General features: G+C 37.7%; 2 protein-coding genes across 6 annotated transcripts in view; one reads left to right on the top strand and one right to left on the bottom strand.

The window, feature by feature from the left end:
* Window positions 1-22,395, top strand: part of PHKA1 (phosphorylase kinase regulatory subunit alpha 1) — a 150,613-nt gene that overhangs the window by 97,194 nt on the left and 31,024 nt on the right. For 3 of the 5 annotated variants that reach the window (XM_066248707.1, XM_066248706.1, XM_066248705.1), the window contains 9 exons: window positions 1,798-1,974; window positions 3,412-3,503; window positions 9,840-9,979; window positions 14,031-14,187; window positions 14,966-15,045; window positions 17,234-17,312; window positions 17,870-17,999; window positions 20,146-20,247; window positions 21,155-21,270. In XM_066248707.1, coding sequence (XP_066104804.1) covers window positions 1,798-1,974; window positions 3,412-3,503; window positions 9,840-9,979; window positions 14,031-14,187; window positions 14,966-15,045; window positions 17,234-17,312; window positions 17,870-17,999; window positions 20,146-20,247; window positions 21,155-21,270 — 1,073 coding nt within the window. The remainder of the gene's footprint in view (window positions 1-1,797; window positions 1,975-3,411; window positions 3,504-9,839; window positions 9,980-14,030; window positions 14,188-14,965; window positions 15,046-17,233; window positions 17,313-17,869; window positions 18,000-20,145; window positions 20,248-21,154; window positions 21,271-22,395) is intronic. The other 2 variants (XM_066248709.1, XM_066248708.1) reach the window with 1 other exon arrangement.
* On the bottom strand, window positions 12,398-13,695 carry LOC136317163 (cbp/p300-interacting transactivator 4-like). Its single transcript, XM_066249750.1, has 2 exons — window positions 13,628-13,695; window positions 12,398-13,478 (listed from the first exon to the last, which is right to left on the bottom strand). Exon 2 carries the CDS (start codon window positions 13,459-13,461, stop codon window positions 12,895-12,897), a length of 567 nt encoding a protein of 188 aa, XP_066105847.1. The 5' UTR covers window positions 13,462-13,478; window positions 13,628-13,695; the 3' UTR covers window positions 12,398-12,894.

Here is a 22,395-nt window from a genome sequence, read left to right as displayed (position 1 = left end):
ATAGTGAGAAAACACCATGGGGGAATATATTAAAAATGGCTGAGAAGTACCTTAGAGTATTAAAATACTGACCTAGGTAGGACAAGCATTACAATGCTTGATTCCCAAAGGAAAAAGGATAATAGGAACAAATTATTCTTCTAGCTATCTAAAACATGGTTTGCCTGCTTTCATTGTCTGGGTAGTTAACTGTTAACCTATATATTAAGGCAGCCAATTTCTTTATCCTCAGAATGGTATGTTGGAGAAAATAAAATAAATAAATAAATAAGTTAGCTTTCCTTGATGGGTAGCAGGCATAATCTCATATACAATAGACCAACATGTTAGTAATAGGGACCATTTTCTTGTTTGGGCTCAGCATTTACTCACTGAAGTACCATTTAATTCACTCTCTATTTGTTTTTGTAATATATAAAATAGTGTGAATTTCTTTGTTGGACAAGTGCATTAAATATAAGGTTATTTCCTATTATCAATAATAACAAAAGTTGTGAGATCTATCTTGGCATAAGCTGAATTATTTTGAAAACCAGACAAGAATAATCATATATTGAGGGTGTTTGTTATTCCATTGGTAATTATGAATTTCATTTGTAGCACTCCTCCTAGATTGTCTAAAACATGTATTTTTAGTGATATATGTTACTTAGCCTGATATTATGCAGTCTGAGTCAACTTTCCTCTCTGGATTTACTCATGGGAGGTTTCACAATGGATGTATCTATTGCTTGCCAACTCTTCCATGGAGAGAGTGCTTCTCTCCATATTCTTTTTTAAAGTATAATTTGTATACTACTTGTATTAGTTTCAAGTCCGTATTCTTTATAATCCTTCCCCTGGGGTTGTATTCAAGGTTATAATATTTGTCATTAGGATCTCATAGAGTATGAGTTTTATTCTTACAGTTTTGCTAATTCACATTAGTCTCATCAGAGCACAGAAAGACATTTAAGAGAACACTGAAGATGATAAAAAACCAGATGATGCATGACTGACTTAGTAGACTTAAGTATCAATTGAAACACTTCATTTTTTCCAATTGTAAATGTTGTGACTGTTCATGTAAAGTATTAAATGTTAAGCATCCACTGGATGTATGTATATTTTTGTTTCCATTATCCATAGCCAGAGATAATATTGTAGAAGATATGTAGAAGAAAGGGAGCCCAAGAAGATAGGGACCATTTCTATCTTCTTCACCACTGAAATGTCAGCACCTAGTACACCACCTGGTACATAGTATTGATATTTGGTCAATAAATGAATGAGGTGGCTATAAAGAGAAATGTATGGCCAGTAGTTCTTTCAACACCAATGCCAATTGTTAGCAGTTGTAGCTTGCCATTTGTAGAATCTGTCTGTTTTCAGCTAGGCTCAATATGTAGTGAAAGATTTTTGCCCTTCCTCACAAAAAGTCTTATCATAACAGTGAGACGGAAAGGGCTCTGTTCTCCTCCTCGACCATCACTGTCACCACCACTATTATCATATGCTTGCACCATCTGTCTTATATTAACCTCATACTGCTTCAGGGGCCCTAAAATTGTCTCAGGAAAGTTGAAGAACAAGTAGGTCCTGGTAAATGGCCATAGCTTTTAAATGGTAAAGATACAGGTTATATAATGATTGTACACACACACACACACACACACACACACACATCATGAGCTAAAACAACCTACTTTTGGTGCTATAATTGTAGTCACAGGATCCAGTCATTCTTTTTGGTGGGTTAGATTGTGAAGTAACTAAATGCTCATTTTTCTCTTTTCACCCTACCCCACAATCTTGCAGCTCACTGTGGTGATGAAGTTGCTCGTTATATAGATCACCTTTTGGCACACACTGCTCCCCATCCTAAACTAGCCCCTACCTCACAGAAGGGAGGACTAGATCAGTTCCGAGATACTGTGCAAACAACCTGTGATTTAATGTCCTTGGTGACCAAGGCCACGGAGCTGCATGTACAGAGTGAGTAATGCCAGAACTCACTGGAGTCAGGCACAGGATGATGTGAAGCCTGGAATGGAGTGGGGTGGTGTGTTTATCACAGTGTAAGCAGGAACTTGGTTTTGTTTACTGCTTTATTCTCAGCACCTTGGACAGTGCTTTGAACATATTAGACACTCAAATACTTGTAAAGCTAATGAACTGGGTATAGTTTTGCTGTGGATAGTGCTATATAGTCTAGTTAAACCAGTTACATAGTGAGAAGAGACATAGAACATACTCAGTTTTAACATCAAAGTATTAAAATGGTGGTGAGTGTTTTTTCCTTTGGGAAAAATTTTATTTAAAGAGAAATTGCAAACTATTAGAAGAGTGCCTTTAAATGGAGAAGGAGCCATTCTCCCTTAAGTAAGCTACATTTCATTCCCTTAGGCGAGCTGCGACTTTTATAGTCAGTGGTTCTAAGAGTGTAGATCTGTTTTTGTCAACTACAGTTCTCATTCTTTAACAATGTTACCATTCACCTCTCCATGACCACTATTCTTTTTCAGTAGTATTTGTAGTGGAATATGTCTTCTGTGACACATTGCCAGGAGTAGTCGTGATCCACAAGAGTGTTCAGTGCCTCTAGGAAGCTACATGTGAAGGGACAGAAGGGATCCTTGGCTACACTTGGAGGGCCTAAATGTTAACATTTACAGATGATGAGAATGATTGAGGTGCATGCTCTTATTGTCTAAAATTTGATTGATTCTTACTAACCAAAGATATTAAAATGAACATTGGAGAGTCATTTAACATTTAGAATAGGGAAAAGCTTAGCGTTCCCCTCAAGTAAGCTTCCTTGACAAAGGCCTTATGTGAAGAAATAAACTTTCTTAAGTTATACTTTCAGATTATAAATCAGGAAACTTGAGCTGCATTTCCAGCTCTCCTACTTACTTGCTTGCACAGTTATTTGAGCTCTGTATCTTTATATCTGTATCTGTAAAATGGTGAAAATGATGAAAGCATCTCTCTTTAGAAATTTGGTATTTCAACAATGGATTGATTCTTACTTATAGTCCATGACACTTTTTGATTCCCTAGATAAGATCATCCATTTATCTGTTCTCTCCTAGGAATGTCAAGAGAATATAAAATGTAACTGTGTTCTTTCTGTGATATGTGGTATTCTATCAGAATATCAGTGATAGTACCATTTTGGTATTGATTACATTTTTAGACTTTTATATCAGCTGATGCTACAATTTTAGACATTCCATTCAAAAATGTTTCTTGATTGATTGAACATTCTTTAAATTATCTGATACTTATATTTCTTTTCTTTAATGTTACCCAGAAAGGATAAACTTCATAAAGAACTGACCACATGTAACTTCATTATTGAAATCAACTGAGTAATGTTGTTAATCTCCTAATTATCTAACCTTTATCATAAATGTCAACCTTTTGCAGATGTTCATAGGTATCTTCCTACAAAGATAGTTCAAGCTTCCCGGCCTTCATTCAACTTACTTGACTCACTTCACCCTCCAGAAAAGGACCAGGTAAACTTGCACATGAGGTATTTCTATCAGCATTTTTTTTAAATTAAATTTAATGCAGTGACATTGATAAATCAGGATACATAAGTTGAGGGAAAATATCTCCAGATTATTTTGACATTTGATTATGCTGCAAACCCCTCACCCAAAGTCAAATTGTCTTCTGTTACCTTCTATCTGGTTTTCTTTGTGCCACTCCCCTCCCCCCAACCCCTCTCTCTCCTTCCTCACCCCATCCCCCCCTCTAAGGTTACCATCACATTCTTGTCCATGTCTCTGAGTCTCATTTTTATATCCCATCTATGTATGGATTTATATAGTTCTTAGTTTTTTCTGATTTACTTATTTCACTCCATATAATGTTATCAAGGTCCATCCATGTTATTGTAAATGATCCGATGTCAGCATTTCTTATGGCTGAGTAGTATTCCATAGTATATATTGAATATGTACCAAAGCTTTTTAATCCACTTGTCCTCTGACGGACACTTGGGCTGTTTCCAGATCTTCACTATTGTGAACAATACTGCCACAAACATGGGGCTGCATTTTTCCTTTTGGAGCAGGTCTGTGTTGTTCTTGGGGTATATTCCTAAAAGTGGGATAGCTGGGTCAAAAGGCAGTTCAATTTTCAATTTTTTGAGGAATCTCCATACTATTTTCCACAGTGGCTGCACAAGTCTGCATTCCCACCAGCAGTGCAGAGGGTTCCCTTTTCTCCACATCCTCGCCAGCACTTATTCTGTGTTGTTTTGTTGATGAACTTCATTCTGACTGGTGTGAGGTGATATCTCATTGTGGTTTTAATTTGCATTTCTCTAATGAGCATTTCTCTAATGATTAGTGATGTTAAGCATTTTTTCATATGCCTATTGGCCATCTGTATGTCCTCTTTGTAGAAGTGTCTATTCATTTCTTTTGCCCATTTCTAGATTGGATTGTTTGTCTTTCTGGTATTGAGTTTTACAAGTTCTTTATAAATTTTTGTTATTAACCCCTTATCAGATGTATTGTCAAATATATTCTCCCATTCTGTAGTCCGTCTTTTTATTCTGTTCTTATTGTCTTTAGCTGTGCAGAAGATTTTTAGTTTGATATAGTCCCATTTGTTTATCCTGTCTTTTATTTCACTTGCCTGTGGAGATAAATCGGCAAATATAATGCTGCGAGAGATGTCAGAGAGTTTACTGCCTATGTTTTCTTCTAAGATGCTTATGGTTTTACGGCTTACATTTAAGTCTTTTATCCATTTTGAGTTTATTTTTGTGAATGGTGTAAGTTGGTGGTCTAGTTTCATTTTTTTTGCAGGTAGCTGTCCAATTTTCCCAACACCATTTGTTGAAGAGGCTGTCTTTACTCCAATGTATGGTCTTACCTCCTTTGTGAAATATCAGTTGTCCATAAAAATGTGGGTTTATTTCTGGGTTCTCAGTTCTGTTCCATTGAACTATGTCCCTGTTCTTATGCCAGTACCAGGCTATTTTGAGTACAATGGCCTTGTAGTATAACTTGATATCAGGAAGTGTGATACCTCCCATTTTATTCTTCCTTTTCAAGATTGCTGAGGGTATTCGTGTTCTCTTTTGGTTCCATATAAATTTTTGGAATATGTGTTCTATATCTTTGAAGTAAGTCATTGGTATTTTAATTGGTATTGCATTGAATTTATAAATTGCTTTGGGTAATATAGACATTTTAATGATGTTTATTCTTCCTATCCATGAGCATGGTATATGCTTCCACTTGTTGTTATCTTCCCTGATTCCTTTTATCAATGTTTTATAATTTTCCGAGTACAAATCTTTACTCACCCTGGTTAAATTTATTCCTAGGTACTTTATTTTTTTGGTTGCAATGGTGAAGGGGATTGCTTCCTTTATTTCTCTTTCTGACAGTTCATTGTTAGTGTATAAAAGTGCCTCTGATTTCTGAATATTATCTAATGCCACTTTGCTGAATTCATTTATCAGGTCTAGTAGTTTTTTCACTGAGACTTTAGGGTTTTCTATATACAATATCATATCGTCTGCAAATAATGATAGTTTTACTTCTTCTTTTCCAATTTAGATGCTTTTTTATTTAATTTTCTTGTCTGATTGCTATGGCTAGGACTTCTAGAACTATGTTGAATACGAGTGGTAAAAGGGGGAACCCCAGCCTTCTTCCTGATCTTAAGGGGATTGTTTTTAATATTTGCCCATTGAGTATGATGTTGGCTGTGGGTTTATCATACATGGCCTTTATCATGTTGAGGTATGTTCCCTGTATTCCCACTTTGCTGAGAGTTTTGATCATGAATGGTTGCTGGATTTTGTCAAATGCTTTTTCTGCATCTATTGAAATTGTCATGTGGTTTTTATCCTTCCTTTTGTTTATGTGATGAATCACATTGATTGATTTGCAAATATTGTACCAGCCTTGCCTCCCCAGAATAAATCCCACTTGATCATGGTGTATGGTTTTTTCCATATATTGTTGGATTCAGTTTGCTAATATTTTGTTGAGGATTTTAGCATCTATATTCATGAGGGTTATTGGCCTATAATTTATTTTCTTTGTGTTATCTTTGCCTGGTTTTGGAATCATAATTATATTCACCTCATATAAGGAGCTTGGAAGTCTTCCTTCCTCTTGAATTTTTTGAAATAGCTTGAGAAGGATAGGAGTTAGTTGTTCTTTGAATATTTGGTAGAATTCACTTGTGAAGCCACCAGGCCCAGGACTTTTCTTTTTTGGAAGTTTTTTGATAACTGTTTCAATCTCATTTGTTGTAATTGGTCTGTTTATGTTTTCTGATTCTTCCAGATAAATTTATGGAAGTTATATGTTTCAAGGAATTTGTCCATTTCATCTGTGTTGTCTAGCTTTTTGGCATACAGTTCTTCATAGTATTTTCTTACAATATTTTGTATTTCTGTTGTGTCAGTTGTTATTTCTCCACTCTCATTTCTAATTTTATTTATTTGAGTCCTCTCTCTTTTTTTCTTGATGAGTCTGGTTAAAGGTTCATCAATCTTGTTTACCTTTTCTAAGAACCAGTTCCTGGTTTCATTAATTCTTTGTATTGTTTCTTTAGCCTCTATGTCATTTATTTCTGCTCTGATCTTTATTATTTCCTTCCTTCTACTACATTTGGGCTTTACTTGCTGTTCTTTTTCCAGTTCTTTTAGATGCAGGGTCAGGTTGTTTATTTGAGCTTTTTCTAGCTTCTTGAGTTATGCCTCTAATGCTATGAACTTCCCTCTCAGTACTGCTTTTGCTGTGTCTCATAAGTTTTGAGTTGATGTAAGCTTGTTATCGTTTGTTCCTAGGAATTTTTTATTTCTTTTTTGATCTCATTCTTAATCCATTCATTAACAACCTGCTATTTAGTTTCCATGTGTTTGAGAGTTTTTCAGCTTTTCTGTTGTGGTTGATTTCTAGTTTCATGCTGTTGTGATTGGAGAAAGTGCTTGATATGATTTCAATCTTCTTAAATTTGTTGAGACCACAATTGTGCCCTAACATGTGGTCTATCCCAGAGAATGTACCATGAGCACTTGAAAAGAATGTATATTCTGCTGCTTTAGGGTAAAAGGTTCTGAAGATATCTATTAAATCGAGTTGATCTAGTGTGTCCTTTAAGTCTGCTGTTTCTTTGTTAATTTTTGTTCTTGAGGATCTATCTAGTGATGTTAGTGGGGTATTGAAATACCCTACTATTATAGTATTCCTGTTGATCTCGCCCTTTTTATCCATCAAAGTCTGCTTTATATATTTAGGTACTCTTATATTAGGTGCATAGATATTTATAATGGTTATAACTTCCTGTTGGATTGCTCCCTTTATCATTATATAGTCACCTTCTTTATCTCTTACTATAGTCTTTGTTTTAAAGTCCATTTTGTCTGATATGAGTATTGCTACCCCAGCTTTTTTTTTTTTATTTCCATTGTGTGAAATATTTTTTTCCATCCTTTTATCTTCAGTCTATGTGCATCTTTTGTTTTAAGATATGTCTCTTGTAGACAGCATATGTACGGGTCCAGTTTTCTTATCCATGCAGCTACCCTATGTCTTTTGATTGGATCATTTAACTCATTTACATTTAAGGTTATTATTGATATGTACGTGTTTATTGCCATTTTATTCTTTAAAGCTGTATTTCTTTTTTGCTATATTTTCCCACTTTGATCTGTTTACAATAGGCCCCTTAGCATTTCTTGCAGCCTTGGTTAGGTTGTAATGAATTCCTTGAGTTTTTTTTCTGTCTGGGAAGCTTTTTATTTCTCCTTTAATTTTAATTGATAGCCTTGCTGGATAAATTAGTCTTGGTTGTAGGTTCTTGTTCTGCATTACTTTGAATATTTCTTGCCATTCCCTTTTGGCCTCAAGTGTTTTTATTGAGAAGTCGGATGTCATCCTTTTGCGGGCTCCTTTGTAACTGATAGCTTTTTTTTCTCTTAAAGCTTTTAATATTTTCTCTTTATCACTTAGCTTTGGTATTTTAATTATGATATGTCTTGGTGTAGGTTTCTTTGGGTTTCTCTTTAATGGAGTTTTCTGTGCTTCCTGAACTTGTGAGAGTTTCTCCTGCCTTAATTGGGGGCAGTTTTCAGCTATGATATGATTGAACAAAGTCTCTATCCCTTGTTCTTTCTCTTCTTCTTCAGGAACCCCTATGATGCGGATGTTATTTCTCTTCATGTTGTCAGAGAGCTGTCTAAGAGTTTCCTCAGACATTTTGAGTCTCTTTTCTTTTTTCTTCTCAGATTTCTTGCCTTCATTCAAATTGTCCTTCAACTCGCTGATTCGATCCTCAGCTCTATCCATCCTGTTTTTAATTCCTTCCGTTGTGGTCTTCATTTCTTATATTGTATTTGTCATCTCCAACTGATTCTTTTTTAATATTTCAATATCCTTTTTTATACTTGCTATTTATTTATTTATGTTTTTGTAATAACCATTCATTGTTGTTCTAAAATCCCTAAGCATCCTTACAATCATTTTGAACTCCGCCTCCGGAAGTGTGGTTATTTCCATATCACTCAGTTCATCTCCTGAAGGTTTCTCTTGTGGTTTCATTTGGATTGCACTTCTTTGTCTTCCCATTATGTCTGTGTGTTTTGGTGTTTTGTTTGTAGAGCTGGTTGAGTCTAGGCTTGGTGTTGCCTGCCTCCAGTTTTCAGTTGTGTTATTTCTAGCTCTTTTTGGGTTGGCATCAGCTATTATTTATAATCCACTTTTGAATTTGGGCTGATTTGGAGTCTTGATTTGTTTTTTTCTTAACAGTCTTGTTTACTGATCTCAGCAGGGGGCTTACTTGAAACTGTATCCAGGAATGTGGTTGGTGTAACCTGAGACTTTGAAGACCTCTTCTACCAGTCAATCTCTTTGGGGGCAGGGTGTTTTCTCAGCTTCAGTAGGGGGAGGTGTATCTCAGATCTCCATGGAGACCTGAGTTACTGCCCCTCCTCCCCACTTCTTGTTTTCAGCTGTGTCTTCTTGTCATGATTGTAACTGGAGAGATTTCTGGAGATCTGTGATCTGGAAGCACTTTAATCTTTTGTTTTGTGGAAGGATCAGTCCCTCCCCCAGCTATGGCCACTGCCAGCATTGGGTGAGTCAGCTTTTTAGGTCATCCCCTGCATTCCTCTGCCCCTCACTGTCTGTCCCCCTCTCTCCCCTTTCTTCTTGGAAGACAAGCTGGTCCTTTCAATACACCTCATTCCCTGGTTGCCAGGCAAGAGGCTGTGAGCAGTATTTTCTGCTCTTTTCCCTGGAGTTAGATCCCCTTTGGGCTCTCAGCCTCACCTCCCCTTCTTTCCTGTAAGTAGGGGATATTCAGGTGCTCCCTACCAGGTTTGTTGTGGCTTCTTCTTTGCTCTTTGGTTTTTGAGAGCTGTTCTTGTAGTCCAGAGTTGGTTTTTCACTCTGACTGCTCCTAAATTTATTTGTATTCCATATTGGTGGTGAGAGCTGGGAGTTTGTGCGTTTGCCTACTCCACTGCCATCTTCCTCTATCAGCTTTTTGCAAAACTGCTATCTTTATGGAAAATAATAGAACTAGCCATTATGGTTTCTGATAGTAACTGGTGGAAGGCAAAATGCTACCCTGGTGAAGATATATTACCTTTTCAGTTCTCTTTTTAAATGGGCAAGTTTTTCTAGCCAGGCTTTATGATAACTAGATTGCTGTATTATAGATCTTGAAGGTTTCATTGTTTTGGATTAACTTTTCATCAAAATTAATAGCATTCTTATGGCAAAATTGCAGAAATGAAAATATCATCACTCTAGGGCATTATTTAAGTTGAGTACTTGTGGACTTAATGTTTTTTATCCTTTTTCAACCTAAAGGTTCCCTCGGTTCATGTAGAAATGCATTTTCCTAGAAATCAGTCTGGGGAGGTGGACTTCAAAGCACTGGTTTTACAATTAAAGGAGACCTCTAGCTTCCAGGAGCAAGCTGATATCCTCTACATGCTGTATACTATGAAGTAAGTGATAGATATTATCAATCTAATGTTCATATATAAGAGAAATAATAGTATAGTAAATATAGCACAGATTTGGAGTCTCACTAATCAGTATTTGAATACAGTTGACCAACCTACCTACTTTGTAACTTCAAAGCCTCAATTGTCCTCATTTATAAAGGTTGAATTATACCTACCTCATAGAATTGTTGCAAAGATTAAACAAGATATAATATCTGCAAAGTCTCTAATACAATCTCTTGTACATAGTGACCAATAAATTATAACTATTATTATCATTATTATAGTTATTTTAAACCTTCATTATTTGGTAAAATCTACTGATAAATATATTCTTAACTCTAAAGAACTAAGATAACGTGGCTTACATGAAAAAGAAACTAACATTTTTGAGTGTTTGCTATGTGTCAAAGCACCCTGTTAGGTACCATAGATCTGGGTACCTTAAACTCAGTAGTCCCAGATTGAACTCTACTCTCCTTACATCCTTCCCTACATCATTTCACACCTTTTGGTATGTGTGTATGACATATTCAGTCTCAACATCCAAACCAAATGGGGGGACGTCCATTCTGCCTCTTCAATATCACAAAAACTACGTTGAATAAGGGTGGAGAGAATGGGCAACATTGTCATGTTTCTGATTTCAGAGGAAAAGCCTTCAGTTTTTACCATTTAAAATGATATTAGGGCCTGACCTGTGGTGGCGCAGTGGATAAAGTGTCGACCTGGAAATGCTGAGGTCGCCGGTTCGAAACCCTGGGCTTGCCTGGTCAAGGCACATATGGGAGTTGATGCTTCCAGCTCCTCCCCCCTGTCTCTCTCTCCTCTCTGTCTCTCTCTCTCTCTCCTCTCTAAAATGAATGAATAAATAAATAAAATAATAATAATAAAATGATATTAGCTGATGGTTTGTCATACATGGCCTTAATTATGTTGAGGTACTTTCCTTCTATTTCAATTTTATTTTTGACTGTTTTAAACATAAAGGGATGTTGTATCTTAGCGAATGCCTTTTTGGCATCTATTGATAGAATCATATTATTTTTGTTTTTTGTTTTGTTGATCTGGTATATTATGTTGATCGAGTTCTGTAAGTTCAACCATCCTTCTGCTCCTGGAATGAATCCCACTTGATCATGATGTATTTTGACTACACTTTATCTTAGCCAAAAGGTCAAGAGGCAATCATGATGTATTTTTAAAAATGTGTTGTTATATTTGATTTGCTAGGATTTTGTTTAGGATTTTTACATCTGTGTTCATTAGAGATATTAACCTGTAGTTTTCTTTTTTTGTGTTGTCCTTGCCAGGTTTTGGTATGAGGGTTATGTTGGCCTCATAATATGTTTAGGGAGTATTGTTCTTTCTTCTATTTTTTGGAAGACTTTGAGAAGTATAGGTACTAAATCTTTTTTGACTGTTTGGTAGAATTCACTAGTGTAGCCATCTGGTCCTGGACTTGTTTTTTCAGGTACGTTTTTGATAGTTGTTTCTATTTCCTCCCTGCTTATAGGTCTATTTAGGTTTTCCATTTCTTTGTGACTCAGTCTAGGAAGTTTGTATAGTTCTAGGAATTTATCCATTTCCTCTAGGTTGTTGAATTTGGTAGCATATAATCTTTCATAATATTCTACTATGATCATTTGTATATCTATGATGTCTGTGGTAAATTCTCTTCTTTCATTTTGGATTTTGTTTATATGAATTCCTTCCTCTTTTTTTCTTGGTGAGTCTGGACAGTGGTTTGTCAATGTATTGATCTTTCCAAAGAACCACCTGTTTGTTGTATTAATTTTTTGTATAGTTTTTTTTTCTCCATTTCATTTACTTCTGCTCTAATTTTTAGTATTTCCCAAACCTTCACCAGTGTAGTGTTATCAAATTTTGGAATTTTTTTTATCACTTTGAAATGTGCTCTCTGACTTTGCTTACAGTGGCATTTACAATAAGAATGGTGTTGTTCTATGTATATAAATCTATCAGTCTTTTCTTATATGGCTTCTGGTTCATAGTTACAAAGTGCTCTTACTTCCAAAGTTGTAAAATAGTTCTCCCATATATTTTCTAGTACATTTATTTTTAAATCTTTTATACATTTGGAATTCTGGCATAGAACCAGCTAGTTTTTTTCAGGTGGCTATTTGATTGTCTTAACATTATTTCACAAATAATCTAACTTTATCATATTAAATTCCTAATTTCATAGTGCTTTATGTATCTTTTATGGTACTTCACAGCTGATTTGTGTTACAGTAATTTTTACAATAACAATTATATATATATATATATATATATATCCTTTAAAAATCATCACACATCCTTCTTATTTCTTCATTAGTTCCCTGAGTGGCTACTTTTTTTTTTTTAAAGTGACCCAGTTTTATTTTGTTTTTTGGAGGCCAGATGGGACATTGCTCCACTCTTCAGGGGTTAGGGGCTGCACCTACAATCTTCCCTCCTCCAGACGGGAGGCCCTATGATCTCAGGGCTCAGGCAGCAGCAGTAGAGGCCCCAGTGGTTGGGCAGCTCCAGGGATCCAGTGTCCGCAGTGGTTGCACAAGGAGAGAGGGGGGATCAGGCAGAGGCCTGGAATGGCTCAGATTGGGGGGTTGGAATGGGGAAAGGTCCGAAAGGAGAAGGCACAGAATCCAAGACCATGGAGTCTGAAAGGGGGTTCAGTGCCCTTTTTACCACTGAGGCTCCGGGTCAGAGAGGTGATGCCAAACTGTCATCCTGCAGGAAGAAGGCCTGGAGTGACGCCAGGTGTCCCAGCCGGTGTTAAATCCATACACTAGGAGGCTGCCTCCACCCTAACTGAGGGTGTGTACGGGGCCCTGCGCTGGGTGCGCTGTCTGGCGAACAGTCAGACTCGGTTCTATTCTCAGGCACTTCAAGTAGGCGGCGAGTCGTGCTCAGCATCTCACAGAGCCCGCGGGTGGGGTCGACCCCAAGTCTGAGAAGTAGTCGAACTCGCTCTGGCCCAGGGAGAGCTCCGGCAGCTCGCGCACGCGGTGCAGCCCGAGCTCGACCTCCAGCGACATCAACGCCTCCTCGTCGATGAGTTCGGCGTCCATGCTGCCCAGGGCATGCGCCGGCGGTAGCGGCGGTGGCGGGGCTGGGGCTGGGGCTCCGGGTGCCGGCTGCAGGCTCGGGGGACCTCCCGGGACGCCGGGGGGCACGGTCGCGCGGCCCGGGTACAGCGTCCCCACGGGATGCAGGTGTGCGCTGCCGGCGGCGGGTGGCGGCACGGCCGCAAAGGGCTGGAAGACAGGCGGCGGTCCAAACGCTCCGTACGCCAGGGCCCCGGGTGGGGGCGGCGGTGGGCCCAGCGGAGCCCCCCGCGGCCGCAACCCGCTATCCAGACCTGGGCCCGCATACGGCTGTAGCTTCCGGAGCGCCTGCGGACCGTGGGCAGGCGCGGCGGGCGGTGGTCTGGGCACCAGGCGGTAGCCCTTGGTGAGCATCAGGTGGTCGGCCATGACGGCGGGCTGGCTGCCTGCGGGGACGACGGGCGGGTGGTTAGCGCAGGCGTCCCCCCGACCGGACGAGCTGTTCCTCTGCAGCGAGTCGTGTGCTCTCCCTGCAACCCGGCCAGACAAAGGAAACCCAGACCGGACCGGTGCTCCTGCCTAGCCTAGAACGCACGGAATTCAGAGTTTCAGTGCGTCCCGTGGCCGCAACCCAGGGCAGCTAGGAGAACGCACACCCACCGGCTCACATTTCACGTTCTGAGACCGCCGCGTGAGTGGCTACTTTCTGAAATTTCAATAGTTAAATCTTTGACCTTATTTTCGGCACTATTGAAGCCCATGAAGAGGGTAAAAGAATGCATTTTGTCCAAACACAGCCGAGACTAAGAGTCATTCTTGTCTAAGTATTTGATTTCCAGGGCTGACTACTAATATAAGGACTTTTGGTAAATAATAACACTCGTTTCCTATTCAGAGAGACCTATCAAAAACAAGCATATCCATTATAACACTGAAACAAAAGGTTGTTGCTGAAAGCTTTACTTACAATTAATGTAGGCCTGTCTTTAACATTCCAGAGGACCTGACTGGGAAACTGGATTGTATGATGAAGGAAGTGCAACAGTCAGAGAACTGCTTACTGAACTCTATGGCAAAGTTGGAGAAATTCGTCACTGGGGCCTGATCCGGTACATCTCTGGAATCTTAAGGAAGAAGGTGGAAGCACTAGATGAGGTACTGTAAATTCTTAAATTTACACCAAGTCTAAATAGAGGGCTTTTTAAAAATTGGTTCCATAATTGGTTCTCATCATTAGGTATTGTCTTTCCCACATAAAGTTTCTAATATTTAGTTAGCTTTCTGTTTGTGAATATCAAATATACAACACTGAAGCATATAAACTGTCTACTTATAGAGATGTTATAAACTATAAGAATTCTAGATCTTGCCTGACCAGGTGGTGGCACAGTGGATACAGCATTGGACTGGGATGCAGAGGACCCAGGTTTGAGACCCTGAGGTCGCCGGCTTGAGTGCGGGCTCATCTGGTTTGAGCAAAGCTCACCAGCTTGGACCTAAGGTCGCTGGCTCGAGCAAGGGGTTGCTTGGTCTGCTGAGGGCCCACGGTCAGGGCACATGTGGGAGGGCAATCAATGAACAACTAAGGTGTCACAACAAGGGACTGATGATTGATGCTTCTCATCTCTCTCCATTCCTGCCTGTCTGTCCCTATCTATCCCTCTCTCTTACTCTTTCAAAAAAAAAAAAAAGAATTCTAGATCTTAAGAATTCATTTATGTGAGGTTAAAACTTCCTATCCCTTATGAGATTAAATACCTCATTGTTTCTTTCTAGAAATCCCTCTTTTCTGATCAGGATATTTCCTGAGAAAGACAGTTTGTTGTGTCATTAAATTAAGGGGGAACAACAGCTTCTAAGCAATAAAGAGTGATTTTCATGGAATTCTGAGGTGTTATGGGAAGTATAATGGTGTTATACTGTCTCCCCTTAGGCCTGCACAGACCTTCTCTCCCACCAGAAACATTTGACAGTGGGACTACCTCCAGAACCTCGAGAGAAGACTATCTCTGCGTGAGTATAGTTTCCGACTTGATTTGATCAAGCTTCTCTTAGTCTTCAAGGAGTTGTATGAACTGACCCCAGTTCTCTTGCTGTAATCTATCAATTAATGATAATGTCCTATGTGCATGAACTTATTGGCATGAGAATGTTGATAATAACAGGGCAGAATAAATAAGAGGAAACTCAGTGAGTAGTACTCAAATAGTCAAATTCTGCTTTTTTAAAATTTAATGTTTGTTTTTGTTTTCTTATTGGATTTTCCAAACCCTCCCATTCAAAACAAAAACAAATAAACCAGGCAACTGCAATTAGCACCCACAAAAAACTTCAGCTGTTCTTTGGACTTTGTTCTAGGCCTCTCCCCTGCCCTATAGGTGACTGTTTTCTCTCTATATTTATATTTCCTTTCTGTGTGTATGTATTTGTGTCCAGATTTCCCATTTATATAAAGACACCACCAGTCCTATGGGATTAGGACCCACATAATAACCATCTCCAAATAAGGTCATTACACTTTGAGGTACTAGGATTGAGATTTTAAAATATGAACTTTGAAAGGACGTAGTTCAGCCCATAACATCTTCCTGGAATTAATTTGGGGCTATAGGTTTACCTTAAAACATTGTGGTTTGGTTCCAGAACACTGTAATGAAGTAAATACCATAATAAAATGAGTGACATGAATTTTTTAATTTCCCAGTGTATACAAAAGTTATGTTACCATTATACTATAGCCTACTGAATCTCCAATATTATTATGTCTAAAAAGAACAATATGCCTATCTCAATTTTAATAATATTTTATTTTTAACTAATGCTAACCATTATCTGAACCTTTAGTGAGCCATATATATATATATACACACACACACATATACACACACACATACATATATATATGGCTCACTATATATGTATATATATATTTATATATTTTTTTTTTTTTGCTGGTGGAGGGTCTTAACTTCAATGTTGATAAAAAAACACAGTATCTGTAAAGTGCAATAAAGTCTGAAAGAAGACAATGGCATGGTCCATGTCCCATTATGCCAGAGTACTTAATATCAACAGGAGAGTCACAAGTGTGGGAGGAAGTGTGTATATCCATGTGTATGAGTGTGTGTGTATATAAACTGATAAAGCTATAGAAAATCAATATAATGGCTTCCAAAAGGCATGCTTAAATTTAATTTATTACTTTCTAGCCATAATAGTTGCTTCTCAAATGTTACAAATTAACCATAAAAGACTAATCTGGAAGAACATCATAGAGTGACTTTTAAATAAAATTGTGTAGGGAAAAGACAATCCAAGTTTAGATAGAATAAAGCAGACTTCTCTTTATTTTTTTTATAAATAAATTTTTATTAATTTTAATGGGGTGACATCAATAAATCAAGGTATATATATATATATATATATATATATATATATATATATATATATTCAAAGAAAACATGTCCAGGTTATCTTGTCATTCAATTATGTTACATACCCATCACCCAAAGTCAGATTGTCCTCTGTCACCTTCTATCTAGTTTTCTTTGTGCCCCTCCCCCTCCCTCTCCTCCTCCCCCTCCTTCCCTCCCCCCCGTACCCCATAACCACCACACTCTTGTTCATGTCTCTTAGTCTCGTTTTTATGTCCCACCAATGTATGGAATCCTGCAGTTCTTGTTTTTTTCTGATTTACTTAGTTCACTCTGTATAATGTTATCAAGATCCCACCATTTTGTTGTAAGTGATCCGATGTCATTATTTCTTATGGCTGAATAGTATACCATGGTGTATATGTGCCACATCTTCTTTATCCAGTCTTCTATTTTTTTTGTTTTACAGTGATTAAAGCCCTTAAGCAAACTCTTGGCCAATACAGCAAGAATTCATAAAAGAGTAGTGTCCTTAACATGTTCACCAAGTTCAAGTTGGCACCATCACCATGCCAAATCCCTGAAAAATGCAACCCAACCCCAGTTCAGTCTGTTAGGAGCAAGAGCAGACCTCTCTTGAGTTGATATGGGCCAAAGTCGTTTGGGGAGGCAATGAACTCTGAAGACTGAAAAAAGCAGCATGCTACCAGTAATGACGAGATGTTGAGGCAGTGACTTGGACTTGAGAGGAGCTTTCTAATTTTTTCAATATACTTAGACCTAAGTAGTTGCAGAATTTTGTCTTTCTTTACCGTCTTCTTCCTCAGACCTCTGCCGTATGAAGTGCTCACTCAAATGATAGATGAAGCCAGTGAAGGGGACATGAGTGTTTCCATCCTAACACAGGTGAGCAGAATTATAAAGCCTAATCCAGTGATATATATTTTAAAGCTTGTTTTTATTATTATTATTCAGTAAGTGGAAGGGAGGCAGAGAGACTCCCGCATGTACCCTGACCGGGATCCACCCAGCAAGCCCACTAGGGGGCGATGCTCTGCCCATCTGGGGCATTGCTCTGTTGCTCAGCAACTGAGCTCTTCTTAGTACCTGAGGCAGAGGCCATGGAGCCATCTGCAGCACCCAGGCCCAACTCACTCCAAAACTCACTCCAATTTAGCCATGGATGCAGGAGGGGAAGAGAGAGAGGGGGGGGGGAGAGAGAGAGGGAGGGAGAGGGAGAGAGAGAAGCGAGAGGGGGAGAGGTGGAGAAGCAGATGGTAGTTACCTTGTGTGTCCTGACCAGGAATTGAACTCAGGGCATCCACATGCTGGGCCAATGCTCTACCACTGAGCCAAACAGTTAGGGCCTTAAAGCTTGTTTTTAATGCATCTGGCAGCTGACCACAAATTAGGTCTTGTGAGGTCTGAGCCATAATTTTTGTCTATATCCATTCCATGCACAGGAAATAATGGTATATCTAGCCATGTATATGCGAACTCAACCTGGCCTCTTTGCTGAAATGTTTCGACTTCGAATTGGTCTGATCATACAAGTTATGGCAACAGAACTGGCCCACTCCCTTCGATGCACAGGTATTCAACATAGTAACTATTTTAAGCATACTTCACTTTTAATATAAGTCTGTTGAATTTGGGATCAGGAGGGAAAGAACGCTTTATCAGTAGCTCAAAAACTGCCTAAAGCAATCTTGTTCTGGGGTTACTCAATCTCTAGATAAGGGACTGATACTATGTCAAATTTAATTTGTTCTGCAACTTCAAAACTCTACCTCTTAGGGGCTCTGCACTCCAAATTCTGCATTCCCCCTAATTCCTAGCATACATGGAACTTGAGTGTAAAAGACAGGGTGGGTTTGATTCTGATTGAGTCAGTGCAGCTTCTGGACACCAGATTAAGTCATTATATCAGTTTGTTCATAGTGTCAGTATTCTGGCTAGTCAACATCAAGATTGAATAAAGGAAGGCAATATTTCTGTTAATATTTATCTGGCAAGATTCTCTTTAAAGCTGTAAAGCAGAATTGTATAAAGTGTGAAAGGGGGAAAGGCAGACCCTCGTGGCATGACTATATTTTCTATTGGCATTTATTTCTTTTTCAACAAGAAATAGGGATTGCATACCCCTCCAAAAAAAAAAAAATCACAGTCACTAAACTCAATTTTAGCCATTTTTAGGTTAAATTTCCCTAAAAGGCTTTTAACTGAGCTATTAACAAGTACCTAATTTTTTTTTTTACAGAGACAGAGAGAGAGTCAGAGAGAGGGATAGACAGGGACAGACAGACAGGAACGGAGAGATGAGAAGCATCAATTATTAGTTTTTCGTTGCGCATTGTGACACCTTAGTTGTTCATTAATTGCTTTCTCATATGTGCCTTGACTGCGGGCCTTCAGCAGACTGAGTAACCCCTTGCTCGGAGTCAGTGATCTTGGGCTTAAGCTGGTGAGCTTTTGCTCAAACCAGATGAGCCTGCGCTCAAGCTGGCAACACTGGGGTCTCAAACCTGGGGCCTCTGCATCCCAGTCTGACATTCTATCCACTGCGCCACCGCCTAGTCGGCACAAGTACCTAAATTTATTGGTTTGAGTCTAACGTATATTACATGAGATAATTTATATTTAAATAATCCTTTAGAGGAAGAGAGATGATTATTTTATACATACAATATGCCAGACCCTGCTTTTTGCTTTATATTTACATACATTATCTCATTCAGTCCTTAAAACAATCCTCTGGAGAAGGTACACTTCTATCAATACAGAACCAAACTCAGAGAAGTTTAATAACTTGCCCAAAGTTACATAACTAGTAAATAGTGGAAATTGAGTCCAAGTCTGCCTGATTCCAAATGATTTCTAGTTTAGCACACTGATACAGAATACATGTATTATATATGTATATTCTTTAGCTATGGTGTCAAGGGATGTTTTATGAGGGTCTGATTATTAAATAATAAAACTCATTCACAGATAAACCCCCAGACATTTTCCACTTTTCCTTAGTTGCTTACTATGGTCTTTTTCCTGTGGATTCATCAAAACCATGGCTATTTATTTCTTATAGGATAAAGTAAAAAATCCCTGGGTCTGATATGGAAGAAACCTCAACAATCTGGCCTCTACCTCCTACTTCAACAATATTTCCCACTAATTTAATCAACCCTCAGTTGGCACGTATTTTATTATTGTATATCTTGTATACATGTCCAATCTCTCCCAAATAATAGGTCAGCCTCTCAAGGTTAAGTATCACATCATACCTGTTTGTACTAACTTTGCTTAAAATCTTCACCTACATGCAGAAAATTCTTAATAAGTGGTTGATGTTGATGAAAAAGTTTAAAATATCTTCTCAATACTCTTTATAATTTCATGAATTTATATCTATTTTCTTTTAAGTCTCTGTATTTCCAGGCTGATAAGCTTTGATTATTTTTGTCCATTTGCCTTTCTCTGACTGGGTCCAGTTCTAGTGTTCTTTCACCTTCATGTAAAGACCCTACTGAGTACCCTTATAGTGTGACAGGAGATGAAAAAGAATTTAAGGACCTGGCTCATCCATAAACTAGTTAGTCAGCCCTTAACTTATTATAAATCTATTATAGTCTCAATACTTAGGCAGTATGGTATTAGAAATCGATTTTACTTTATTCTTCCAATGAAGTGACTCAGAAAGTCTAATTAGAAATATCTCTGCCCCTACATTTCTGCTGACTAGCTGAAGAAGCCACAGATGGCCTGATGAATCTCAGTCCTTCAGCCATGAAGAACCTCCTGCATCATATTCTCAGTGGCAAGGAGTTTGGAGTAGAACGAAGCGGTAAGGCTAAATAACTGCATTTCCATTTCAGAGTGTTTAAGTCTCTCATTGATTTTTAACTGTTTTTTTCTTTTATCAGAGGAAACTTTCCCCCCAAATAAATAGAACCCCGATATATGAAATACTTAAAAGCAAAGTTGTCTTTTGGAACAAGATTTGGAAACTACTGTATTTCTCATTTTTTCCCTTAAATAATAATGCCAACCAAGTAGATTACTGTATGTTTTATTTTGAACTGTTCTATCCATTCCCTTAAATTATACTGAATTGAAGTCTCCACTTTAGGACAACAAATAACTCATCTAAAACTTTCTTGTATTACAATTAATAATAATCTGATAGTACTTAACAGTGTTCTGTGTGTGTGCATTCATACACATGTGTGAGTAGCTGCTTCAGTACATCTGATGTATCCTTTCATGTTTAAATTCAAATACATGTAGGGACCCATCAGAAATTAAACTTTCACCTGAACTTGGCGGTTTCGTAGTGGTATTTGGTGTTGAGTATATAAAACATCAGAGCAAATGAAAAAGGTTATCTTCCATTCTCAACTTTTAAGCTTAGGATAAATAAATATATAATGTCAGATGGATGGATACCAGAACTTAGATTGGTAAATAAAGTTTAAAGCAGTGCTCCTCAAGCCTTACATTTCACCTGGAGATCTTGCTAAAATATAGACTGATTCTGGGTCAAAGATCTGGAATAAGTACTAAGATTATACTAAGAAGCTCCTAGGTGATGCTGATGCTACTGGTCTATGGACCACACTTTGAATGGCAGGGTTATACTGGTTGTTCTTAATTAAAGTAAAAGAAAGACATGTATCTAAGTCTTTTAAATGTGGTAGAGAAAAAACTGAACCTGATTATCCTCTCTATCTTTAATCTATCGTGCTATATAGTGCGTCCCAGTGATTCAAATGTCAGCCCTGCCATTTCTATCCATGAGATTGGTGCTGTTGGAGCAACTAAAACTGAACGAACTGGGATCATGCAGTTAAAAAGTGAGATAAAGCAGGTATGATACTATTTGGGAGATTAGCTGAGATACTGTCATGTTTAAGAACATTCTTTTGGAATCAGACTTTGTTGGGATTATGTATTTTGTTTTATATTCTGAGTTTAATTTGAGTCACGTGTTTTTCAGGTGGAATTGAGTAGACTGTCTATTGCAACTGAGAGTCAGGTGATAAATAACCTAGGATCCTTTCATATAGTTTAACCTGCTTTTAATTTTACATAACATGCATGAGCTCCTGGCCTTTGAACAAATAAGTTGACAAGCCACAGAGTAGTTTGCTTGAATGTCTTCTATACCCATCATTTTGTAGACAACTTTCTTTTCTCTGGGCCAAGCTATTTTGCTTATTTTAGGAGAAAAGTAATTTGTTTCTAATAACAAGATATTAAAATTCCAAGTTCCTTTTGTTAGGATCAACAGGTAATTTTGGAATTAATTATCTTTGTGAAACTACATTTAGATTTTTTACTTTTAAGAACAGATAATAGAGAGAACACCAGATTAGATGAAGGCCTTTTTAAAAAAAATCTGTTTTTAGGTATTGTCCTAAAATTAGGTATTTATTATTGTCTTGATAGAGGTATATGAAAGATGTTATGGACACATAGAGGAAAAGCATTTATATTAGTCTAGGAGTTGGTGGGAGTCAACATAGATCATATTGTAGCTTCTTACTCATTTTTTTTCTGCAATTGAGAATAGATGAGTTATTATGTTATACAAAGAAATAACACAAACTTTCAAAGCTTCTTTCAAAACTCTGGGAAATCATATGATTTTAAAGTCCAATTTGAGAAGGTACTAATTTTGATCTCCCTTAATAGCACTTTTCATGAAAATCTTAAATCTATTCCTCCTCCTTCTTTTAAATAAATGTATGCTAGCTTGCATTATTCTTTTTTACCTTTTTAAAATTATTATTATTGACTTATAATAGTTCTTATTATATTCTAGATACAAGTCCATTATCAGATATATGATTTACAACTATTTTCTCCCATATTTTTTTTTAATAATTTTATTTTTTAATGGGGTGACATCAATAAATCAGGATACATATATTCAAAGATAACAAGTCCAGGTTATCTTGTCGTTCAATTATGTTGCATACCCACCACCCAA

This window comes from Saccopteryx bilineata, chromosome X (genome assembly GCF_036850765.1).
Source record: "Saccopteryx bilineata isolate mSacBil1 chromosome X, mSacBil1_pri_phased_curated, whole genome shotgun sequence".
Lineage (NCBI taxonomy): Eukaryota > Metazoa > Chordata > Mammalia > Chiroptera > Emballonuridae > Saccopteryx > Saccopteryx bilineata.
Note: the sequence above shows the minus strand (reverse complement) of the source record. Positions and strands in the feature narration are given on the sequence as shown.

Excerpts from the sequence above, each read along its gene's own strand:
- LOC136317163 (XM_066249750.1), bottom strand. The coding sequence starts at position 13,461 with ATGGCCGACCACCTGATGCTCACCAAGGGCTACCGCCTGGTGCCCAGA.